This window comes from Convolutriloba macropyga, chromosome 6 (genome assembly GCF_964194025.1).
Source record: "Convolutriloba macropyga chromosome 6, txConMacr16.3, whole genome shotgun sequence".
Taxonomy (NCBI): Eukaryota; Metazoa; Xenacoelomorpha; order Acoela; family Convolutidae; genus Convolutriloba; species Convolutriloba macropyga.
This window is the reverse complement of record NC_134473.1, coordinates 4,941,907-4,966,922: the sequence shown is the minus strand read 5'-3', so window position 1 is coordinate 4,966,922 and position 25,016 is coordinate 4,941,907. Positions and strand designations below refer to the sequence as shown.

Below are 25,016 nucleotides of genomic sequence, written 5' to 3'. Positions count from 1 at the left end.
AAAATTTTTTTCAAAATAAATTAAATTTAAATAAAACCTATTTTGATTGGCGTATTCAACTCATATCAACTAAACTACTTAGTCAAGAAATACCGAAATTGTGATTAAAAACAAGGGAATTACGTATATGAATCAAAACAAAGTTTAAACCTCAATAACTCCCTGTGAAGAGCAAAAATCAAAAAACCTTTTAAACTTCATGTTCTACGCTGGATGGGCTTTTCAAACATACCAGTCTCAATTCTCTTCAATGAATATATCAAGCGGCCAAAATGGAGTGAACAAAGGAAACCATTTCAGTATATAGATCCTCCCCCTCAAGTGGATCGGAACAAAAAGGGTAAACTCAAATTGAAAGGGTTCATTAACTTAGGTTTGTTTGGTCATTCAAATTTTCCTTCGTCCAAGAGTTAATTTTAAAAATCTCAATTAAACCCAGACAAGTTCATCGCAGATAACATGTCTGGGTTTTGTTTTGTTTTGTAGCAGTGCTACATACAGTGAACAACTCAAAAAGTTTTAGTGTTATCTGATGCAATACTATTGTGCTATTGCTGTAGTCTAAGTTAACATAGTGAATCACCCAATCAGACTATGCCAGTTGGCGAAAAGTATAAACCATCGCTATAAAAAACAGTGAATTTGTACTAGAAGCATTTTTTTCCAACTCTGCGAGGATTCAATCCACTGGCTGGCGATTCAAGCCCAGCAGCAGAGGAATAGCCGCAAACAACAACAAGCTTAGCTAAGCGGGGCGGCTAAATGCTTAGCGATATAGCTCGTGCAGTAAGAGCTAATGCTTAGCTTATTTCCTCAAATTAGTAGTACATACAATTATGCGGTATATTAGATAGTGATTACTGTAACTAAGTACGTATTTCCAATTCAACATCTCATTATCCGCTCTATTTATTACTCTAAGATCTGGTGCGACCGAGCAGCAAAAAATTCACACCTTAAGAATGTGAGACTTTCTTCCTTTGGTTAACTGTTACCACTATTTTCGTTTTTTTCCCGGAGGGATGCGTTTCTTGCATTGTTTTTGTTGCTATCAATTGTAATTATTCTTATTTCGTAATGCGATGCTCAATTTATTTGTCAGTTACGTTCGTTTATTATTGAAAACGCCAAAAAGAGCGTTGATTTTATTTGTTTGCCTAAATTGGCTTTTTGGTGAAGCAGATTTTGCCCACACATTGGTACCTGCAGATTATTGCATTATTGCCGTAGCAGATGATATGTCAACAAAACACAAAAACTGGATGCAACGAAGCAATGCAAGAACAGAAAGAAATTCGGATCAACCAGAGAAGAAGTCATATTCACAAACTGAAAAAACTTTTTCAATTTTCTTAAAACTGGGGTGAGATGTAGCAGTGCTACATACAATGAACAGCTTAATATTTTTTAGTGCTATCTGATGCAATCCTATCTGCTATTGCTGTAGTCTATGTCGACATAGTGAATGACTCAATCAGATTATGCCAGTTGGCGAAAAGTATAAACCAATACTATAAAAAAAGTGAATTTGAACTAAGAGCATTTTTTTCCAACTCTGCGAGGATTCAATCCACTGGCTGGCAATTCAAGCCCAGCAGCAGAGGAATAGCCCCAAACAACAACAAGCTCAGCTAAGCGCGGCGGCTAAATGCTTAGCGATATAGCTCGTGCAGTAAGAGCTAATGCTTAGCTTTTTTCCTCAGATTAGTAGTACATACAATTATGCGCTATATAAGATAGTCATGACTGTAACTAAGTACGTATTTCCATTTCAAAATCTCATTATCCGCTCTATTTATTACTCTAAAAGTTTTAATTTTGAATTATAACCCACTGAAACCATAATGTTTTCCATATGGATAAACAGACCAAACCAGTATTTTTTGTGATTTTGCTTGATTTAATTTCTGGTCATGATTTTTGGCATTCAAAACCAACTCTGCACAGACATTTGCTTGATAGAATTAACCCTCAATCAGACTATGCATATTAGTTTTGAGCAATCGAATGGAACTTTCAATAGTACTTTTTTTGCATAATTATCAACATTCTCATTTACAAGAACAATGTATCGACCATGTCAACCAAGGGGGCGTTGATACGAAAGCGAAACTCAAACGTGTGATATAAACTTGAATAAAATAAATTGAATTAAAAAAAACTATTTTGATTGTCGTATTGAGTGCATTTCAACTAAACGATGAATTTAGTCGTTGCATGTTTGAATTACTTCGTTTTGGTCTGCGAACGAAATGATAAAAGCGAATCTAAATTATTGAACGCCGATTTCAACAAAAGAAGTTTTTTGAACTTAATCATCTCAAATCTAGGACTAAAAGTTTAGACAGTGCTGATTCAGTGATAATCGAATGGTCAGTACCGTATCAGAGCTCTGGTTTTCACTTCTGACAATTGGCACATAACGAATCAACTGTAAAGCTAAGTAATTTCAATTCAAATAAAATAAAGTTGAATTTTTTTAAGATGTTTTAACTTTTCAGATAGAATTAAGGTAAAGTTAGTCTAAGTTAGGATAAGTTAGGGAAAGGCAGATTTACCCTAAAAGTTAATTTGCATCAAGTTTTTTAAGTTAAAATGAATTTATTAACGTTAATAACTCTATTTAGTTTGTTGGCCTCACCCTAGTTCGCCAAAGTTAAAAATGAAGCACAAGAAGGTTTTATGGAACTCACAATTTTGGCAATCTTCCTCTCTGGTTCCCCAACAGTGTCCGAACTTGCACACCTGTTCCAAAGCTCCTCCCTCTTCATCTGCCACCGAGTTGACGTCATCAGTAGAGTTCAAAAAGGGAGTAACTTTGTCAATGCCTTGGTTGTCAGGTGACAGGGTTGTCGAACTGGTCACGTGAGCCCCACAGATCAATTTTCCCTCTTCTAGAACACAATCCAATGCTCCTCCCCCGTACGTTATGAAACACGTGTCATTGCTTATTCAAATGGTACAATACAGCACTAGCGCTCAATCGAGGGGGGTTCAGGGGATGAGATGGAGTACAAATAATGAGCAGCAATTTGTCCGGAGAGTCAAAAACGGATAACATGAATTTGATTCGCACCTTTTAGGAACCCCGTCAGGCTGATATCACGAGTTTGCCCTAACCGGACCCGGTTGGGTTGCAGACAGGGTTGAGTTTTTTGATGCGACTGTTTCAAGCATACTCGGGATGAACATTCTTGATTACTTAGACCACTTAATGATCCATAGACGATATTAAACATTTCTTAAAATGACCATTTCTCAGTATCCAATAAATTTTGCCATAGAACGATTTCGATTTACGAGGCGTTAAATTTATAAGCAATTCACTGAAATTTTTGAGCAGCTTTTTTTGTGCTTTTTTATGTCAATTGGAGCTGTCATTGATGGGAAAAATCAAAAAGGCAACAATTTTCAAAAAACTTTATACAGTTTTTACGTAAGAAAGCAAAGATGCCATTGGTTAATTAAAAAAAAACTATTAAGAGTGTCTTTTTCTTCACTTGGAATGAAACTTGCCTTGTGTATTGACACTAAGCCACGTATGGACAGAAAAAAGATAAAAAACAATTTGCAATCTTCAAATCTAATCTTACTTTCTTAAACAATTGTTTTCAAAGTCATAAGAGGCACTAGATACCATGTCGAAGCGATTTATAGGTTCAACTATAGCTCCTAAAAACAATTGGAACTTTGATTAATAGCACAAAGTCATGATTCAGTGAAGAGAATGAAAAATGAAGGCAAATTAAAAGAAAGCAATAAAAATTTTCGCATTTACAGTCATACGCATGACAACTATAAGCTTTTCTCTCAAAGACTAAGGTTTAATTTGGCTTTGACTTCAAAAATTATTTTGTCAGTAATCAACTTAATAAAAAAACAGAAATGTGGATTTTTTTTCGAAAAGACCCAGCCCAAATAAAATCTGAATAATTGTGACTTTAGGAATCCAGGTTGAGTTAAAACGTAGCCCTATTTCCTGCGCGTCCAACAAAATCAAATTATTCTTCTATATTTCTGCAAATTAGGTCAAATAGCAGTCAAGAACTCTTAAAAGTCTAAAACTATTCTTTTGTTTTAATTTCGCATTATAACCAACTGAAAACATCTTGATTTCCAAATGCATAAACAAACTCGACCAGTAATTTTTTGTAATTTTGCTTGATTTGTGTTCTGGTCCTGATTTTGGGTGTTCAAAACCACATCTGTTCAGACATTTGTTTGTTAGAATTAACCCTCAATCAGTCTATGCATGTTACTTTTGAGCAAGTGAACCGCATTTTCAATAGTGCTATTTTTTGGATCATTAGCGACATTCTCATTTGCAAGAAAATTATATTGACAATTAAAACCAAGGACGCGTTCATACAAAAGGGAAACTGATCAATCAAACGTGTGATAAAAATTTTTTTCAAAATAAATTAAATTTAAATAAAACCTATTTTGATTGGCGTATTCAACTCATATCAACTAAACTACTTAGTCAAGAAATACCGAAATTGTGATTAAAAACAAGGGAATTACGTATATGAATCAAAACAAAGTTTAAACCTCAATAACTCCCTGTGAAGAGCAAAAATCAAAAAACCTTTTAAACTTCATGTTCTACGCTGGATGGGCTTTTCAAACATACCAGTCTCAATTCTCTTCAATGAATATATCAAGCGGCCAAAATGGAGTGAACAAAGGAAACCATTTCAGTATATAGATCCTCCCCCTCAAGTGGATCGGAACAAAAAGGGTAAACTCAAATTGAAAGGGTTCATTAACTTAGGTTTGTTTGGTCATTCAAATTTTCCTTCGTCCAAGAGTTAATTTTAAAAATCTCAATTAAACCCAGACAAGTTCATCGCAGATAACATGTCTGGGTTTTGTTTTGTTTTGTAGCAGTGCTACATACAGTGAACAACTCAAAAAGTTTTAGTGTTATCTGATGCAATACTATTGTGCTATTGCTGTAGTCTAAGTTAACATAGTGAATCACCCAATCAGACTATGCCAGTTGGCGAAAAGTATAAACCATCGCTATAAAAAACAGTGAATTTGTACTAGAAGCATTTTTTTCCAACTCTGCGAGGATTCAATCCACTGGCTGGCGATTCAAGCCCAGCAGCAGAGGAATAGCCGCAAACAACAACAAGCTTAGCTAAGCGGGGCGGCTAAATGCTTAGCGATATAGCTCGTGCAGTAAGAGCTAATGCTTAGCTTATTTCCTCAAATTAGTAGTACATACAATTATGCGGTATATTAGATAGTGATTACTGTAACTAAGTACGTATTTCCAATTCAACATCTCATTATCCGCTCTATTTATTACTCTAAGATCTGGTGCGACCGAGCAGCAAAAAATTCACACCTTAAGAATGTGAGACTTTCTTCCTTTGGTTAACTGTTACCACTATTTTCGTTTTTTTCCCGGAGGGATGCGTTTCTTGCATTGTTTTTGTTGCTATCAATTGTAATTATTCTTATTTCGTAATGCGATGCTCAATTTATTTGTCAGTTACGTTCGTTTATTATTGAAAACGCCAAAAAGAGCGTTGATTTTATTTGTTTGCCTAAATTGGCTTTTTGGTGAAGCAGATTTTGCCCACACTTTGGTACCTGCAGATTATTGAATTATTGCCGTAGCAGATGTGTCAACAAAACACAATAACTGGATGCAACGAAGCAATGCAAGAACAGAAAGAAATTCGGATCAACCAGAGAAGAAGTCATATTCACAAACTGAAAAAACTTTTTCAATTTTCTTAAAACTGGGGTGAGATGTAGCAGTGCTACATACAATGAACAGCTTAATATTTTTTAGTGCTATCTGATACAATCCTATCTGCTATTGCTGTAGTCTATGTCGACATAGTGAATCACTCAATCAGATTATGCCAGTTGGCGAAAAGTATAAACCAATACTATAAAAAGCAGTGAATTTGAACTAAGAGCATTTTTTTCCAACTCTGCGAGGATTCAATCCACTGGCTGGCGATTCAAGCCCAGCAGCAGAGGAATAGCCGCAAACAACAACAAGCTCAGCTAAGCGGGGCGGCTAAATGCTTAGCGATATAGCTTGTGCAGTAAGAGCTAATGCTTAGCTTATTTCCTCAAATTAGTAGTGGATACAATTATGCGGTATATTAGATAGTGATTACTGTAACTAAGTACGTATTTCCAGTTCAACATCTCATTATCCGCTCTATTTTTTACTCTAAAATCTGGTGCGACCGAGCAGCAAAAAATTCACACCTTAAGAATGTGAGACTTTCTTCCTTTCGTTAACTGTTACCACTATTTTCGTTTTTTTGTTCCCGGAGGGATGCGTTTCTTGCATTGTTTTTGTTGCTATCAATTGTAATTATTCTTATTTCGTAATGCGATGTTCAATTTATTTGTCAGTTACATTCGTTTATTATTGAAAACGCCAAAAAGAGCGTTGATTTTATTTGTTTGCCTAAATTGGCTTTTTGGTGAAGCAGATTTTGCCCACACTTTGGTACCTGCAGATTATTGAATTATTGCCGTAGCAGATGTGTCAACAAAACACAATAACTGGATGCAACGAAGCAATGCAAGAACAGAAAGAAATTCGGATCAACCAGAGAAGAAGTCATATTCACAAACTGAAAAAACTTTTTCAATTTTCTTAAAACTGGGGTGAGATGTAGCAGTGCTACATACAATGAACAGCTTAATATTTTTTAGTGCTATCTGATACAATCCTATCTGCTATTGCTGTAGTCTATGTCGACATAGTGAATCACTCAATCAGATTATGCCAGTTGGCGAAAAGTATAAACCAATACTATAAAAAGCAGTGAATTTGAACTAAGAGCATTTTTTTCCAACTCTGCGAGGATTCAATCCACTGGCTGGCAATTCAAGCCCAGCAGCAGAGGAATAGCCCCAAACAACAACAAGCTCAGCTAAGCGCGGCGGCTAAATGCTTAGCGATATAGCTCGTGCAGTAAGAGCTAATGCTTAGCTTATTTCCTCACATTAGTAGTACATACAATTATGCGCTATATAAGATAGTCATGACTGTAACTAAGTACGTATTTCCAATTCAAAATCTCATTATCCGCTCTATTTATTACTCTAAAAGTTTTAATTTTGAATTATAACCCACTGAAACCATAATGTTTTCCATATGGATAAACAAACCAAACCAGTATTTTTTGTGATTTTGCTTGATGTAATTTCTGGTCATGATTTTTGGCATTCAAAACCAACTCTACACAGACATTTGCTTGATAGAATTAACCCTCAATCAGACTATGCATATTAGTTTTGAGCAATCGAATGGAATTTTCAATAGTACTTTTTTTGCATAATTATCAACATTCTCATTTACAAGAACAATGTATCGACCATGTCAACCAAGGGAGCGTTGATACGAAAGCGAAACTCAAACGTGTGATATAAACTTGAATAAAATAAATTGAATTTAAAAAAAAACTATTTTGATTGTCGTATTGAGTGCATTTCAACTAAACGATGAATTTAGTCGTTGCATGTTTGAATTATTTCGTTTTAGTCTGCGAACAAAATGATAAACGCGAATCTAAACTATTGAACGGCCGATTTCAACAAAAGAAGTTTTTTGAACTTAATCATCTCAAATCTAGGACTAAAAGTTTAGACAGTGCTGATTCAGTGATAATCGAATGGTCAGTACCGTATCAGAGCTCTGGTTTTCACTTCTGACAATTGGCACAACGAATCAACTGTAAAGCTAAGTAATTTCAAATCAAATAAAATAAAGTTGAATTTTTTTAAGATGTTTTAACTTTTCAGATAGAATTAAGGTAAAGTTAGTCTAAGTTAGGATAAGTTAGGGAAAGGCAGATTTACCCTAAAAGTTAATTTGCATCAAGTTTTTTAAGTTAAAATGAATTAATTAACTTTAATAACTTTATTTGGTTGGTTGGCCTCACCCTAGTTCTCCAAAGTGAAAAAAGAAGCACAAGAAGGTTTTTGGAACTCACAATTTTGGCAATCTTCCTCTCTGGGTCCCCAACAGTGTCCGAACTTGCACACCTGTTCCAAAACTCCTCCCTCTTCATCTGCCACCGAGTTGACGTCATCAGTAGAGTTCAAAAAGGGAGTAACTTTGTCAATGCCTTGGTTGTCAGGTGACAGGGTTGTCGAACTGGTCACGTGAGCCCCACAGATCAATTTTCCCTCTTCTAGAACACAATCCAATGTTCATCCCCCGTACGTTATGGAACACGTGTCATTGCTTATTCTAATGGTACAATACAGCACTAGCGCTCAATCGGGGGGGGGGGGGGGAGGAGGAGGAGGGATGGAGGGAGGGAGGGAGGGAGGGATGAGGTGGAGTACAAATAATGTGCGCCAATTTGTCCGGAGAGTCAAAAACGGATAACATGAATTTGATTCGCACCTTTTAGGAACCCCATCAGGTTGAGATCACGAGTTTGCCCTAACCGGAACCACTTGGGTCCCGTTAGGGTTTTACTTGGGATGAACATTCTTGATAAACATACCTCGACCACTTAATGTTCCAGAGACGATTTTAAACATTTGTTAAAATGACCATTCCGTAGTATCCAAATATCTGAATTTTAAACCTTTTTGGAGTTGGTGCTGCTGCGTTTGCAGTACCAATGATACACTAACTGTTCCCAAAAATCAATGTTTACTTAAAATTGCTATGTTGCTATGTAAAATTGCATTAGTGAAAAGATTGTGTTAGCTTTCTGCTATTTGAGAAAAACGGTATACGACTGAATTTCACATAAAAGGGAAAAACTAAACAGAGCTGACGCATGAGGGGCTTGGCATTGAGCTAAAGTAGAACAGTAAGAATCATATTTTCCAACTTATTTTTTCATGCAATTTTGCTTATGTTTATACCGACCTGCTTTGTTCATGAGACATAAAACCAAACTGCCTGACTCTGGTACACATGCGTACAAAATGCTTTCACGTGAAAATCTCCAACATAACTTATAATGAATAGAAAGATATGAAAATCTTACTAATGAGACCCAAATAAAAACAATTTTTGACAATTTTTATCTTTCTGTTGATTTTCTGTTAATCGTATGTTCAGTAGGGTTTCATTTACGATCTTTTTACATTTTCTAACAATCTATGAATCCAGGTATGACTTCATTTGATGGTTAAAAACCACATATGACTTTATGTGTTTGCTACGATTTTTCTCTGCTGTTCGCATCGAGAAATCAGCCAACATGAAAAGAAAGACGGATTTTATTATCATGTTAATGATAATTCTTCAAAACCTAGGCTATCAGTAGAATCGTTTTAAATATCAAGTGAGTACTGTATAAAACGCTATTATTTCTTAAAGGAACAATGCTATCACAACTTTTCAATTGGTTACGTTTTCAATTACAGCTCAGTTTTAACAACGATTAGTGTGATTCACTAAGATCGGGCCGTTGAAATGTTAGTCACCCAGACAATTTTTTTTATTTTCCGGACATTATTTTGATTAAAAGAATCTGAAACTAAATCTTTTGATATCTGATCAGCAAATAACGTCCGCGTTAACCATTAGCTGCATCCATGCAGCCGCTAGGAGAGTCTTCAAATAAAAATATTTTAATTAAAAAACTGCGAATTTTTGTGTTTTTAATCTGTGCAACGGTGATAAAAAAATTGTACACTATCTAATTGATTAATGCCTGCGTTGGATAAAATGAATGCTCCGGTGGTTTGGAAACATGCAACAAAAAATGCAACAAAACTTTTGCAAAAAAACTTTTAAATTTTTTCATAATATTATGTCGAAGGAATCGTAAGCAAATACCTTTCTATCATCTATTTCCATTCTGAAGATAGTTTAAAACTCTACAGATTTATAAGACATCGAAACTTAACTTAAAATCTACAAGCTATTCTTTTTACTTGCGAAACAGTTATTATTAATCATTTTTTCAATAAATAACGCAATAAGTCCTCTAGATGTGCTGAAGTGAAAAAAACATATACTATTTGGTGTAATAAAGCAAATGAGAAGTAAAAGAAATTGATCTGTGGTTGGCTCAATCCGGGAAAAAATTGGCATCCTGTTGTAAATAATCTTTTGCAAAGTTTGATTTACTTACAGTTGAGGTAATTTTTTAGGGTGTGCCATAAGGGTGTGCTGCTGGAGAGCTGAGTTGGCTTTTTTTCCAAAAAAACTAATATAGCTAATCTGTGCGGGTAGAATATCTGAAAATTTTCAGTCGTCTAGAACTTTTGCTTAGATGAGTATAATGATGAATAATGTTTTTGCTCTTTAAAACGTATTTTCATGACTCATGAGTTGTGCAAGAAATTGCCAAGCAGCGGCGGGAAAAGTTGGTGGACACTAACCGCAGTCAGATCAACAGAGGTTTTTTTCGTCTTATGAAAGCAAATTCTTCCCCACTTAGCATCTAAAGAAAGCAAAAACAGGTGTGAAAGAAATTTGGCTAAAAGTTTTCAGTTGGAGAAGGTATCGAAAATGATGACAAAAAATTTTAAAGCTTAAAAGTAGTAAGTACTAAGGGAGTGAAAATCATTAAGTGTGAAGGAAATTGAAGTTTGTTTTCAGACACTGGTACGTGAAACTGGTCTATGGTTTTTAATGAAATCTACGCTGTTATGAACTCATACATATCTTTTAGGAAGCCATAACTTTCTCGCGACATAGCTATCAAGTTCAAAAAAAAATTCCTGAGATGAAGAAAGTGTCGTGAGATAAGAAACAAGATGAGCGAGTGCACTGACAAGCGACCTTAAAGACAAACAACCTCAATGAATGACAATCAGGTCAATCAGCTGTCTAAACCGAATCAGAGTATTTCAACCCAAATTGTGAAAAAGAAAACCTAGGGTATATTTTTTGATTATCCAAGCGAAATTGACAGTCTTCATCTAATGCTCCGTTACCATTTCTTGCTCTCACAATATGAAAAATTCCTTTGAATAGTAACGTAGGAGCTTTTAAAATTCATTTTTATTTTTAGGAAGAAAACAGTCGGACGAAAATTTTATAATGTGATTCTTTAAGAAATTGATTCATGTTTATTATTTTATTTTGTTTGAATGATTTGAAGTATCTTTTGTTTAATCATAATAATATTTTTGGTTTCCGAATCAGAGTTTTTCAAAAAAAATGATCGTCTTTTCTAACGTTATTTTTATGTGACAAAGTTTTTCAAATATATTTTAGAGGAGAGTAGACCCTAGTGACGAGCGGATTGAAATCTTGCAGGAATCTTGCAAGCAGATTGCAAGTAGTGTGTATTGTATTCCCTTCCAAGATTGCTTGTCAGATACTTGCAAGATTTTGAATTCTTCGATCACCAGGGCACGTTTAAGAATCCAAGAAATTAGTTCTGAAGTGTCAATAGGTCAATCCGGCAGGGTGTTTTGAACATCAATTTACTACTGCCATTAAGAAGACATCATTCGGCTTTGTTATTTAAAATCCACTTTTCATTTCTCTTATATAATTTTTTTTCAGCTGTGATTTCAGTATATCATAATTATAAACTCAGTAAAAACCTGTAGTTCGGGATTTCAATTCGTCATCTATTTAATAAGTTTATCACAACAATTAGGCTAAAATTCATTCGTTTATTTACTTCGTAACTTCCTCCGGCCCGGAAGAAGATGCTGGCAAAACTGGTATAAGTTTTACAAGCGGACGGATGAATGAACAGGTCGACGTTTGTAAAACGGCAGAGCGCGCGACGCAATCGGAACCGTAACGGAGTTGCACAATCCGAACGGTTCGGTAGTAACCCCTAGGGTTGGTTTCCTCAAACATCCAAACGAAGTCACCGGTCTTAAGGTGTTGCTCGGCAGGCGTCTGCCACTTAGAGCGCCGGTTCAGCGTTGGTACGTACTCTCTGATCCAACGGGACCAGATCGCATTAACGTACGGCTGCGCACGAGCGTAACGTCTGCGATGGTCCAACTCTTTATTGCCGACAACAGACGGAATACTAGTAGGCTATTCTCTTAAAAGAAAGTGGTTAGGCGTTAGAGCGTTCAAATCGCACGGATCAGCGCTTACGGGTGTTAAAGGACGCGAATTGAGAGCAGTCTCCACGAGACAAAAGGTAGTATGCACCCTCTCATCCGTGAGGCGACGAGTGCAAAGAATAGTATACAACACGCGCTTGAAACTGCGTACCAACCTCTTCCAAATACCACCTTGTTGTGGTGCGCTGGGTGGACTGAACCTCCATTTTATGCCTTTATGAGCAGGCTCAGCTGTAATGTTAACAACGTTCCTCGTTTTCAATACTTTCTCCGAGTTCCATTGTCCGACCAAATCATGACAGGTGTACCCCTACGTAACACAAACCGCTCAACTCCCATGACACAAAAACTGGTGTCCATGGGTGTAACTATCTCGACATGGACAGCGCGAGTAGTGGGACAGGTAAATAGGAAGCCCCACCTTTTCTCAGTAGTACGGCGTACAGTAACATAGAACGGCCCAAAGTAGTCAACTCCAGTGTTTATGAAGGGAGGAGACTGGTAAGCAAGTCTCTCCTTAAGTAAACCAGACAAGACTGGTTGAGTAGTTACAGCTTGGAATTCTCGGCATCTTAGTCAGTGTGCTTTGATTGAACGTAAAGATGATCTTAATTTCAAAACTGTATAGTGTTCCTGCAAAATTGATCTTAGGTATTCAATGCCTTGATGAAAATGCTTTACTAGGGTGCGTTCAAAGAACAGTTTTACAAACGGATGACGTTCATCTAAGATCATTGGGTACTTTACGTTAAACCCAACTTCCATTAACCGCTTGATGCGACCCGAGGAACAGGTTAGCCTATCTGGACTAATAAATGAAGAATGTGGATCAACTTGGCTACTCCGTTTAATAGATTTATTGTTAAGAAGATCTTTTCTTTCGCTTTCAAAAGACTCTTCTTGCACCAAGTACTGTAGATGACGCTCGGCTTCGTCAAACTCATTAGGCTCAGTAATGCTACCATCGAGTTTACGGTAGCCGGTTTGTTTCGGCAAAAGCCGGAGAGCGTATGCGGCAATGCGCAGGTACTTTTGATGGGAATTAAACTTATCAAACGGAAATACTGAAGGAATGGGAGTTATCTGTTTTTTGACAGATGTAGCGAGAGATACAGTGTCTTATACAGTTATTGCTTGGTTGAGGCCAATTTAAAAGTTATTAATGACGTCTTTGTTCGGTACAAACGGGAAACGTGAATTAATTAGGAAATGTGGACCTTTGACCCAACTGCTTAGTTGCAAAACTTCAGCAGATATTCCAAGCGTGCCAGCGTCAGCGGTATTATCCTTAGTTGCGACGTGGTTCCACTGGTCAACGCTTGTATACTCTAAAATTTCACAAGCTCGGTTTGCAACAAAGATTGATTGCTTTTATTAGACTTTATCCACTGAAGAACGGTCGTGCTGTCTGTCCACATGAATACTTGGTTAACAGTTACAGTAAGTGCTTGTGTAATTTCCTTTTTCAGTCGAGCAACAAGTAGAGCTGCTTGTAATTCGAGTTTAGGGACAATCCTTACTTTCATTGGCGCCACGAGTGCTTTCCCCAAAACAAACTCAAGCTTTTGCGACCGCACTGAAAATATCCAGGGAACTGCCAACGAACATATGCAACTCTATATTATCAAAGGGTCCCCTAAAATAACTTCGGAGAATCTTGATGCTTTCAAGCTTTGGTAAGTCCACACTCCAAACCAAAAAATCTTTTAAGCATTTCCTGCGGAAGCTTGTCATCCCATTGTTGTTTTTGTTGATGTGTCCTGTGACACAACAGATGTCCTTTAAGAGCAGTCGAGCACCGACAGTAAACGGTGCGACAAGACCAATGGGGTCAAAGACTTTCGAGACAAGACTTAGGAGCAAGCGATGCTTGATGGACTTGGTGATAGCGCAGCTTTTACCCCTACTCACAAATAAAGTGTAATTAGTGTGATCGTACTTTAAACCGAGTACATGCTATGAGTCCTCCTGACATGACACAATAACCTTGGGCTCAGTATATTGAGGAGAACCATCAATTCGGACAGCCAGATTTGGCACACTGCTTACGAACTTTGTAAGCTTGAACCCACCAATATGGAGAAGATGTACCAACTCCTCCGATCTGTTGGTGGCTTTCTCAGGCGACTGTACTGGGTCAAGGTGATTGTCCATGTAGAAGTTTTCTCGGACGGCTTTTGCAGCTTCGGGGTAAAACTTGGCATTGTCTCTCGTAGTGCGTTGTAATGCATAGTTGGCGCATGTGGGCGATTCTTTAGCCCGGAATATATGGCGCGTATATTGATACACTACAACGTTAGTTGTGGGTTCCTCCCGCCACAGAAAGCGAAGTGATGGTCGATCTGATGGTAATACACCAACCTGTAGAAATATTCCCGCGATGTCGACAGAAACGGCATATGGATGTTGTCTGAAGCGAAGAAGTACGTAAATAAAAGTTTGGAGCAAATCAGGGCCAGTGAGCAAAGAGTTTTTCAGTGAGGCAGCATGAAATGTTGCTGCTCCATTGAGCACCGTACGCACCTTACCCGGTTTGTTCGGTTTTAAAACCGTATGCTGGGGTAGGTACCACTCTTTGTCGGACGGGTTCTCAACCTTGTGAGCGTCCGGAACCTCAATTACATACCCCTTATTTAGATCTTCCTTGATGGTACTAGTATACTTCTCCCTAAGGTCTTCATCCTTGGCCAATCGTTTTTCGAGAGACTTTAGTTGCACAAGGGAGGAGAAGTAATTATTTGGGGGCTGGGTGTTATCTGCTGCCCACATCATTCCGACATCCTATCTCAGGCCATTGTGTATGGTGCTATTCTCAAAGACTTCGTGAGCCCTTGCGTCTGCTGCAGATCTTGAGTCGACCTGCTTTTTTGCCCTGAATGATTCAATGTCGTACCATTACTTTACTTGCCTTGCTAACTCATTGTCATGTTCGATATTCACTTAAAAGCACGTTGAGGTTAAACAGGAACTTAATGGCAACGGACCGCATAAGGCCCAACCTATGGGTAAGCGTACGGCAACGGGTGAACGCTTCTCATCGGCTGAGAAGTAGTTTAACGGGCAGATGACATGATAGACATCTTGTTTGAGTATCATCTCAATGTGTTTATAGGAATATGTCACGGGACCAGGGATTGCTAAGTGTGGGTAAGTCTCTTGCAGGGCCTGCACATTAATTATGTCAGAGCCGACGTTCAGACTCTTTTTAACGAAAGGGTTGATGGTAAATGGTTCGAAATCCTGATGTTCTCTTGGTTTCATAATAACTTCAACAACCCTAGTATCAACTACCTCTTCGGTGTTAATACCTTTGACAGTTAGCTTTAGTGCTTTTCCGTGCAAACCGAGTCTATCTGTGAGACTACCGGCCACCCATGAGTTACTGCAGGCGGTATCACACAAAACTTAAGCCTTGGTATCTACACCGGACGGATTGATCAACTGAAATTCCGTTGCCTGAAGGAGCCCTTAACATCAGTATCAGATGACATTGTTGTGGTCTTATTATACGGCTGTTGACTAGTGGTTGCTTTACTTTGACCTGTGTTGCCAGAAGGCTGAATGGTACTGGAATTTGTTGACTGTTTTGTTGGGAAAACCCTATCTGCTCCATGCAATAGTGTGTTATGCGAACTATTACACCCTTCTGCTTGGCTCATTCTTGGTTGAGGGCACTCGCGGAATGTGTGCTTGTCCCGTAAGCACGAAAAGCAAAGTTTGTTATCCGCCACCAACTTTGGGCTCTCTGGGTTGGAGTCTTTTCCTTGGAAACTCGACACTCCCAAAGCCGGTGGTTCCATTTGCATACAATGCAGCGAGAGTAAGTGTTTGTGGAAGAAGATGGCCTTTGCTTCTTTGTTTCCCTTTGTTGTGAATATGATGCAAACACTTTTGAGGCCGTTTTGGTCTTGTTTACTGAAGTGTTGTTATCTTCAGGCCTTGTCTTGGTTGCGCTTTGTTTCATAAGATCATGGGCCTCAGCCTTTTCTTTTAGCCAACCGTTAATATCAAGGAGGGTAGGCTTAACCGAGTGTTTTTTGACCGTGAAGAGCAACCATGACTCTTTTATATTTGGTGGTAAATTCTGTACCAATTGGTTAAGGAGGTAAGCGCTCTTCAAGTCAGCATCAAATAATAGTGGCTTGAAAACCCAAACGAGGCTGGATATGGCTGCAGAATAGTTAGTGATTCTATCACTATTGTGCATTTTAAGAGGTGGAAAATTGATAATTTTATCCAAATGTGCACTTACGACTGCCTGTGGTGGGCCAAAATTACGTTTAAAAGTCCTTAGTGCATCCTTGTACATTAAACCACAGTGAAAAACTCGGCGGTTGCAACTTTTGCTTTACCGGTGACGAGTGTTTTAAGGTACGTCAATTTATTGTCATCAGTGATTGAGTGCGATTCAATCGCGCTTTTGAATTGACCATACCACTAATGCCACTGTAATGGGTTGCCAATAAATTGTGCAAGTTTCAACTCGGGCAGCGGGTCATTCTTTTTGCTGGTTATTGCATCAGCTAATTCCCTAATAAATGACGCATTGTCCGATATTGGAGGCGCAGGCGCAGACACCTGCGGACTACTCCAATCTACGGAGTGGGCCCAACATAAGGGTATGTTGGCTGACAAACCGGATTCTCTAGACCAGGTACAACATTACTAGTAGTTGCGATCTGGTTTTTGTGTTGTGCACCTAATGATGATTGCATATCAATCAAAAGGAGTGAATTCTGATGTCTTCGTAGTGGAACATTAGTGCTTGAGGGTGCGATATGTGCATGTACATTTGGAGGCACACTATTCACGGTGGTAGTGTCTTGGTTATCTATTGATGGTCCGCGCTGTGGAAACCGCCAATGACGCATATTGGGCACAAATTTTTGGCCAAGAGGGATATTGGGCATATTTGGGACAGGAGGGCCAACGGAACGTACAACTTTGTGTACTCGGTTATTTTTATTCTGAAAAGTGTTGTTGACGAAGAGGCTGATTAATCCAAGGGGCGTGTGGGATGGGAGTAGTGAGGATAGGTGCAAAGACTGGGTTCGGAATAGGAAGGTCATTATGATGAGCGGGTTCGGAGTTGTGCTGCTGAGTGTTTTGACTTTGTGGGGCGCTTGGGTGCAAGGGAACGTTTATTGCGGGGTCTGGATGATTTGTTGTTGGAAAAAGAGGAAGAGTGGCGTTTGGTGCTCGGGAAACAAAATTAATTTGTTGTCGGGAGCATATACGCTGGGCCAAATTATTCTTAGGTAGACTTGATGTTTCAGGAGCTCTGGATTCTGAAATTTGAAGTTGTGCGTGTGGTAAGAATCGGACGAATTATTTTGATTGATTTGTGGTCGAACGGGCTCTTGAATGGGTGGTGATGAAGCCCCTTGTGCGTGTACAGAAGGCGGGTGACTATCTGCGGTTCCTTGGTTAAGTATACTTGGAAGCGCCGTGCCTTGTTGGCCTGTTTGATACATTTGCGCCCGTTGGTGTGCTGGTATAACGCCTGTGTTAGCAGCAGCCACAAAATTTTAAGGTGGAGTATAAAAGGGTCGAGTTGCTGTAGGGTCTCATAGCTTAAAATGTAATTGCTTCGACAATTTTCTGAAATAGAATGCCTTGAAATTTCAGTGTTCTGATCTTCCACTGTTTTGCCGTTGTTGTGGCTAGGGCATTCTGAAGGGTCAATCTTAACCTTTGGTTCACTGGTTTTCTCTTCCTTACTAAAACTTAAAGCAAGTGAGGTATTGATCCAGTCCTGGACAACCTTTTCACTTCTCACTGAGCTCCTAGCATTTGCAGTTGTTTCAGAATGGCTACCTTTGGCAACAGCGTCCAGAAATTCAAATTCTTGCAGAGTGGCCCCTGTCAACCGTTTCCTGTTGTCTTCCTCCAATTCATCTAGTTCCATCTGCTTTTTCTGCTTAGCGAAGCCAATGGCTAACTCATTCTGTTTTTCAATTTCCTCGCGCTTCATTTTAGCAATTACGTAATCATGTGTACGCTGACTAGATGTTTTTGATGAGACCATCAGTGAGGGATCTCTGGAACGAATGGAAGCCCTCGGTTCCTGAAATTCACTCACTTTATCATCAGCAGAGTTGATGTATTTTCGTGCTGAAGCGAAGATCTTGTCGTTCCTAGTTGTCATCGCTTCCAAATAAGACTCTAACGAAGGAGCAGGTGCACTTGGGTCCTCCGTTTTTCCAGCAAATGCAATCAGGTACTCATTTTTCTCTACAACAGTCATAAATGCCTCGTTGCACTTTGTTACTAGGCGTACCACTTTCACTCGCCTACTTTGACTATTTATACATTGGAGGATATCTTCATGTATGGCCTGCAATTCAGCTTCACCCTTTCACCTGGCAGCGTACAATTTTTTGACTTTTTGATCAAGACTATTAGACATCACGATGTTATTAATTCCAAAACCAGCAAAACCACCACTGCACACGGTTATCTATTATATGCACACTCCAAAACAATCAAGTCCACGCAAAACAAACCCAACGCAAAAGGCACCAAAACAGATCAGACTGTAGACAGTCTGTAAAACAAACCGCCCAAAGAGCAGAAAAGGTCGTCGATCACACAGTGCCCGACAAAAACAGTAGTGGAGCGCTGAACGCTATGCTCTCAACGCGGAGGGAAACAGAGGACACACGAGAAGTCGAATGAGCAACGCGCGAAAAAAAGGAACTGTGATGAACGGGAAGTCGAGCGAGCAACGCGCGACGCAACGGAAACGGGACGGACGAGAAAATGAGCGAGCAGTGCGCGACGGAACAAAAACAGGACGGACAGGAAGTTGAGCGAGAAACGCGCAACGCATTGAAACGGAACGGTGGGGAAAGAACGCGCGGGGAATGAGGTCAGAAAGAACTATGTTGACAGACCACAGCAAAACTCAACCAAACAATCTAACCGTAACTCCAAAAAAAACTTAAGTCACACCTTTGGAAGAAGGAGAGGAGCTACTGCAAGACAATCTAGCATATTTTGTTATGTGGCTTATATTAACAACAAATTAGTTTACGGCAACGCAGTAGTACACTAAAAGGGTGAAAAGGTCGAGAAATTTACCAGCCAAATCTCCAAAATAAACTTAAGTCACACCCCAGCATTACCCAAACCAAAACAGCCAATCAGCATACTAACAATATTAAACAAGCGACAGATAAATTAAATAAACTACAGAAATGTATTTGTAGACAATGACAGTTGGAAAAGTCAAGAAACAATCCAACCGTAACTCGAGAATAAACTTAAGTCACACCCTAGAAGGCAAAAGGCCAAACCAACTAGCAATCATACAAGTACACACAAACATACAGCAGCAAAATCAATATACTACAACAGGAGGGCTTGAAATTTAGTACAGTTGAAAAGTCAAAGGACAGTCCAGCCGTAGCTCGAGAAAAACTTAAGTCACACCCTAAAAAAACCATGCGACCTAAACAACAAACCATCATACTAGCATACTCAACATACTACAGCAAAAGCAACAACATACTTCATCACATATGACATACTACATCAAAATCCGGAACAGTAGCGAAACAAATCGAAAAGCGAAATGGAGTTAAAGGACGAAAAGGACGCGGACGAAATGGTACATAAACGAGCTACGAGGAAAAATTGTAGTGATTCGATAATTTTTTTATGTTGGCCGGAGATTGTAAAAATTTTCAAAACTCTTTTGTGTTTATTGAATTTCTTTCAAATTACAAACCTTCTTCCTGGAAAATTGATTTTGTGACAAATTTGTCAAAATTTTATAATTTTGTTCAATTTTTTTCTCTTTTGGGTCAATATTTTGCCTTTTCTGGAATACGGAGCGGTAATCCAATAAACTATACAGTTTTGTGCGTGAAAGTACGGTTTTCCAATGTTCGATATTGATATTCTGTGTTTTTGGAATTGCATCAAAATTGACAAAAAATTTTCAATATTGAACAATTTGGCATGATATTATCGCGATTATCTCTAAATCAGAGGTTATTTTTTGATATACAAACCAACTACGAAATTTCTGTAAATCTCCTGAAAATTTTCAAAGTCGATGTTTTTTGTCACAGAATTTATATTTCCGGGGCCACTTACTAATTTTTTCTACAAAGAAGCGCTTAATATCACTACCCCATGCAATATCGAAGATTAAAAAGTTGGGGGTTGGGTTTCCTGCCGTCTAATTTCAAATTAATTTCACTGCAAGGAAGTGTGTACAGAAATTTTGTCTCACAGTTTTTGAAGTTTGTCAATTTGTAGTATCACTCTTTCTCAGCAACTAGCTTTTCTTCATCTGGAAATTTTCTGTGGCTGTTGTGCAAAGTTTGATCGTCGTTACAGTCGTATAGTTGATTAGATGAGGATGCTATGCCCCTCTCTCGAAATTCCCACTTGATCAAGCAGCTAGGTCCGGCTTTCGTCGAGTTCCCGCCCCCGAACCCAATTAGACACAGCAATCAATCCCATGCGTTATAAGGGTCAAGAAACATTTGTTTTACAAATGCCCGTTGTTGACTAATTTGACTCATCAAATTTAAACATAAATTTGCCAATTCTGTGGACCAATCAATTTGTGATAAAAAAACCCGAGGATTGTTGACCCTGGATTGCAAACATGTGGCAAACCACCTTGTTTTAGACTATGCAACGGATGAAGGCGTGATTTAATGTAGAATAAATTATACACACGGTAAGTCGTAAGCCAGTTTAAATCTGCCGAACTTCGCAGCACCAATATTAACTCAGTAAAACTGTAGATCGGGAATTCAATTCGTCATCTATTTAATAAGTTTATCACAACAATTAGGCTAAAATTCGTTCTTTTATTTACTTCATAACAATATTTTTTTCATCATATCATAGCAGGCAATTCACGATGTTAAAAATTCAGTAGCTTTGTGACAATTCCGTAAATTGCAGCGGAAAATGATGAACCACATTGATAATCGCGGCGTACGTATCACGAAAAAATACCAAAGTTTCAACGAAGCACGTGTTAATACGTGTTATTCTCAGTTTACTATAAACTACCGAGTGAGGTAGTGTTTTGAAACAGAAAAATTAAAGCTAGTGAAAATTTAGCGGAATAGTGCAGAATTCTACTCCTAGTCGCTACGTTTTTTAAGTGGAACAAGAAAAAACATGTATAAAAGAACGAAAAAAAAAACATTTTTCCAAACAAAAAATTGAAAGATAATTTAGTGAACTCAATTTTTGTTATAACACTAACCTCTGAATTTGTTGCATCTCTCGGAGAATCCATTTTCTGTCATGTAAACTGAAGATAGAGGATCAGAATTGTCATCCTTCTGCAAGATGTCTGAGAAGTTGACCAGGTTGATGTAGCACAAATCCGGATTCCTTTTTATGAACACACCGCCTCTCGATATCTCTGCAATCAAACAAAATATGTCACAATAATTTGACTCTGCCCATGAAAAAAACTGTCTCGACTATAACTACTATTTAAATATATTTCAAGTGCGCAAGACGTTTCAACGTAAAAATTGAACTGAAAGCAATCAAATTATTGAAGAAATCCAGTTAATGATTTGAATGGATCGAAATTTTGTAAATTTGGCACCGTTTTTATTCAAATTTGGAACAATTTCAGAACAACTCTGGGATACATCTTTCTGCGTATTTCCATAAAATTTGAAAAATTGCAGCGCATTTCAGCTCTCACAAAACGTTCAGCGCATGTTCACCTCAAAGTTTCTTTTACAAAAATTTTGGAACTTCATCTCAATCTCAGAATTTCAGCGTCAGTCATTTCGTTCATAATGTTGCCATAGTCTTTCAGCGCATTCCTTTGAGAATTTCAGCGCATTTCTTCCAACAAAATTCAGCGACTAATAAACGCAGATCGTTCAGCTCCTTCTGAAAACTTCAGAACATTTGAAGTCAGCTCATTTTGAGCCCATTTTTAACGAATAGTTCTTCTTTTTTTGCTTATACTCGTTTCGTTGAGATTCTAAGAAATGCGCTTGAATTTCGAAGAAATGCGCTGAAATTCTAAGATGAAAAGTCAACTGCAGAGTATTAGGGAGCTGTTTGTAAATTGAAGAGTGAAATTCTGTTTGCTTTTAGACAAACATCTCAATTTAAGTTTTCAAATGATTTTTAGTAACCCGTAACGTCATACGCTCTTCCATAGTTTTTGTTTTTTTCTTGATTTTAATATTCTGCATTATTGTTTCGACCCCTCTTGAGGGGGGAGGAACTATATACTCAAATGGGTTTTTTTTGTTCAGTCAATTTTGGCCGATCGATATATTCATCGTAGAGAGTTGCGACTGGTATCATTAGAAAGCTTGTCCAGCGTAGAATATGGAATTAAAAAGATGTTTTTTGATTTTCGTTTTTGACAGGGAGATATCGAGGTTTAAAGTTTCGAGAAAATAGATTGAATTCCGTTGATTTCATTCACCTTTTTTCGGAATTTTTGACTAAAATTTCGCCAATTTTGATAAAATTTAATAACATTTTTCTAGAAAAAGTTGTTGATTTTACGTTTAAAGACAAAATAAATTGTCGGCTATTTGCATTGAATTTTTTTGGTCACAAATTCCGGCTAAATATTTCACAAAATTCAGACTTTTTCATCAAAAACAGCTCGAAATAAGTTTCTTTAGTCCACTCTGATTAAATTTGCAGGAAGTGCACACCCAAACACCACTAACATAATCTTTGTAGGCTGATGAAAAGGGGGCTAATTCCACTTCAACTTCCGTTGAGAGTGCTCTGTAAATAAAACTTTGCCGTTTTTGCTAACTTTATTCGTTGATTATCAAAAACGCAGCATTTATTTTTGTTTTTTTAACTAACAAAATATCTATATCAAAGACATTCCAAAAATTAAATATTCCTAATGAACAATCAACATTAGCAGGACTAGTTCTGTACCAATCTTGGACCGTTACAATCCACAAATAATTCGAATTATCGTCAGTCGGTTTTTTATAAAAAAAAGTTCGATCTTTTTTATATTAATTAAATAACAGAACATTTCAAATCAAAGCTCACTAGTGATAGTTCCTATTGGCTTCCTAATTAGCTCGAAACTAATTTATCTAGTTGATTGCTTGAAAACTTGTGGTCATTTTGACTTTTAAAAAACTTGATTTTCAAATAAAAAATGGCTTATTGAATTTTGCCTCCATTTTTTCTCTTCGAAAACAATTGGTTTCCAAAATGAAAAAAAAAAACATTTCAACTTCGCAATTTTGTTCCTTTTGTTGTCTGTTTCTTGCCTGGTCTTGTTAATTAAAGGCTAAAGATGACATTATTATTGTCAATGGAAGGTGTCAAAAGGGATTGGTTTCTCAAAATCTAATGTTTTTAAAGAATTCGTTATGACTTTACTGGCTTCGACACGGGTTTTTCCAAAAAGTCAATTTTTGATTTTTGTCATATTTGACGTTCTTTTTATAGACGTAAGACTTATTCTGGATAATTGCAGGTCTCAAGGGCTTCCACTGGAAGAGAAAACGAACTTATTCAATTTTTCATTTTGTAATTAATGGCTTTCATGTCTTTGGAAATAAATTTTTTTCGATAAAAACAAATATTATATAATCTTGCTTTTTTCTTTTTGGTCTAATTTTGACCTAGTTTCATTAATGGGAGGTCACATAATACATTTCATGCGAAGTCAAAAGGGATCGGTGTCACAAAATCTAGTGTTTTTAAAGAATTCGTTATGACTTTACTGGTACCGACACGGGTTTTCCACAAAAAAAAGTAAAATATTTTTTGAATTTTGTCTTATTTGACGTTCTTTTTGCAGACGTAAGACATGTTCTGGATAATTGCGGTTCTCGAGGGCTTCCTTTGGAAGAATAAACGAATCTTTTTAAATTTTTCAATTTTATTTAATGGCTTTCATGTCTTTGGAAAAAAATTTTTTTTCCATAAAAAACAAGTATTACATAATATAATCTTGCCTTTTTTTAGTCTAATTGTTAACCAGTTTCAATAATGAGAGATCACATAATACATTTCAAGGGAGGTTGTCAAAAGGAATTGGTGTCACAAAATCCAATGTTTTGAAAGAATTCGGATGACGTATGAATTAAATTTTTTTCGAAAAAAACAAGTTTTACATAACTTTGCATTTTTTTCTTTTTGATTGATAGTTACCTAGTTTCATTAATAAGGGGTCACATAATACATTTTCGGTGTTCTACGAATGTGCAATCAAACATATTTTGAGGGCCATAGTATGGCTTTTCGGCTTCGAAATCATTTTCTGTCAGGTTTTAATTGATTTTTTGTTTGTTTTCTATTTGTTGTTCCTTTTGTAACTGCATGAAAAATTGAATACCGACAGTTCTTAAATCCCTTCCATAGAAGCATTGGTAATTGTAAACCTATGGGATTTTTTAGTTGATTCCTAAAGTTTTTCATTACTTTGAAATTAATTGTTTTTCTTAAAAAAAATCCAGCGAATTTTCTAACTTTAAAGTTTCTGTTCTTCTTTGTCTAATGTCTAATTGTTACCCAGCCTTAATATAAACTAATGACTAATCTTTTTTTCTGGTGGTGAAGTACAAGTTATATTGTTTAGTTTCAGTTTTATCTGACGCTATTTTGACTTGGTTATTAAGTTTTGTTTTTTAAAAGGGGCATAAATTTTTTGATGTAATTAATGTTTGTTGTTGTTGTTTGATTTTGCCGTTCGTCTTCGCTCGCTTTCTTAATATAGGCAATTCTCATCAATCTAATTCATCTTTACTCCACTGAGTTATTTACTTTTTACTCCACTGAGTTATTTGCTTTGGAGGCTATCTTTCCGTTCAGACACCAGTTTTATTGAAAAAAAATTGAATTTTTGTGTTTTTCTATCTGTTCTGTCCTTTGGCAGACAATTATGCAAAAATTGTGGATGAGCGGGGTCGGAACCTTATGTGCCATCCCACATTACCGAGCCTCCTTGTTGTCATTTAAGCCCAAAAAAGGGCAATTTGACAATTTTCATGTTTCTGCTAAATTTTTTTTAGATCTTG

At 37.4% G+C, this 25,016-nt stretch overlaps 2 protein-coding genes across 3 annotated transcripts in view; both read right to left on the bottom strand.

Moving 5' to 3' along the window:
* Nucleotides 1–11,563, bottom strand: part of LOC142341447 (uncharacterized) — a 545,892-nt gene extending 534,329 nt beyond the window's left edge. For both annotated transcript variants that reach the window (XM_075392396.1, XM_075392397.1), the window contains exon 1: nucleotides 11,547–11,563. The gene's annotated coding sequence lies outside the window, so the exon portion shown is untranslated. The remainder of the gene's footprint in view (nucleotides 1–11,546) is intronic.
* Nucleotides 1–25,016, bottom strand: part of LOC142340653 (receptor tyrosine-protein kinase erbB-2-like) — a 46,634-nt gene that overhangs the window by 3,424 nt on the left and 18,194 nt on the right. The window contains exons 3-4 of the mRNA XM_075391344.1: nucleotides 21,239–21,400; nucleotides 7,980–8,180 (exon numbers count right to left, since the gene is read on the bottom strand). Of these exons, the coding sequence (XP_075247459.1) occupies nucleotides 7,980–8,180; nucleotides 21,239–21,400 (363 nt within the window). The remainder of the gene's footprint in view (nucleotides 1–7,979; nucleotides 8,181–21,238; nucleotides 21,401–25,016) is intronic.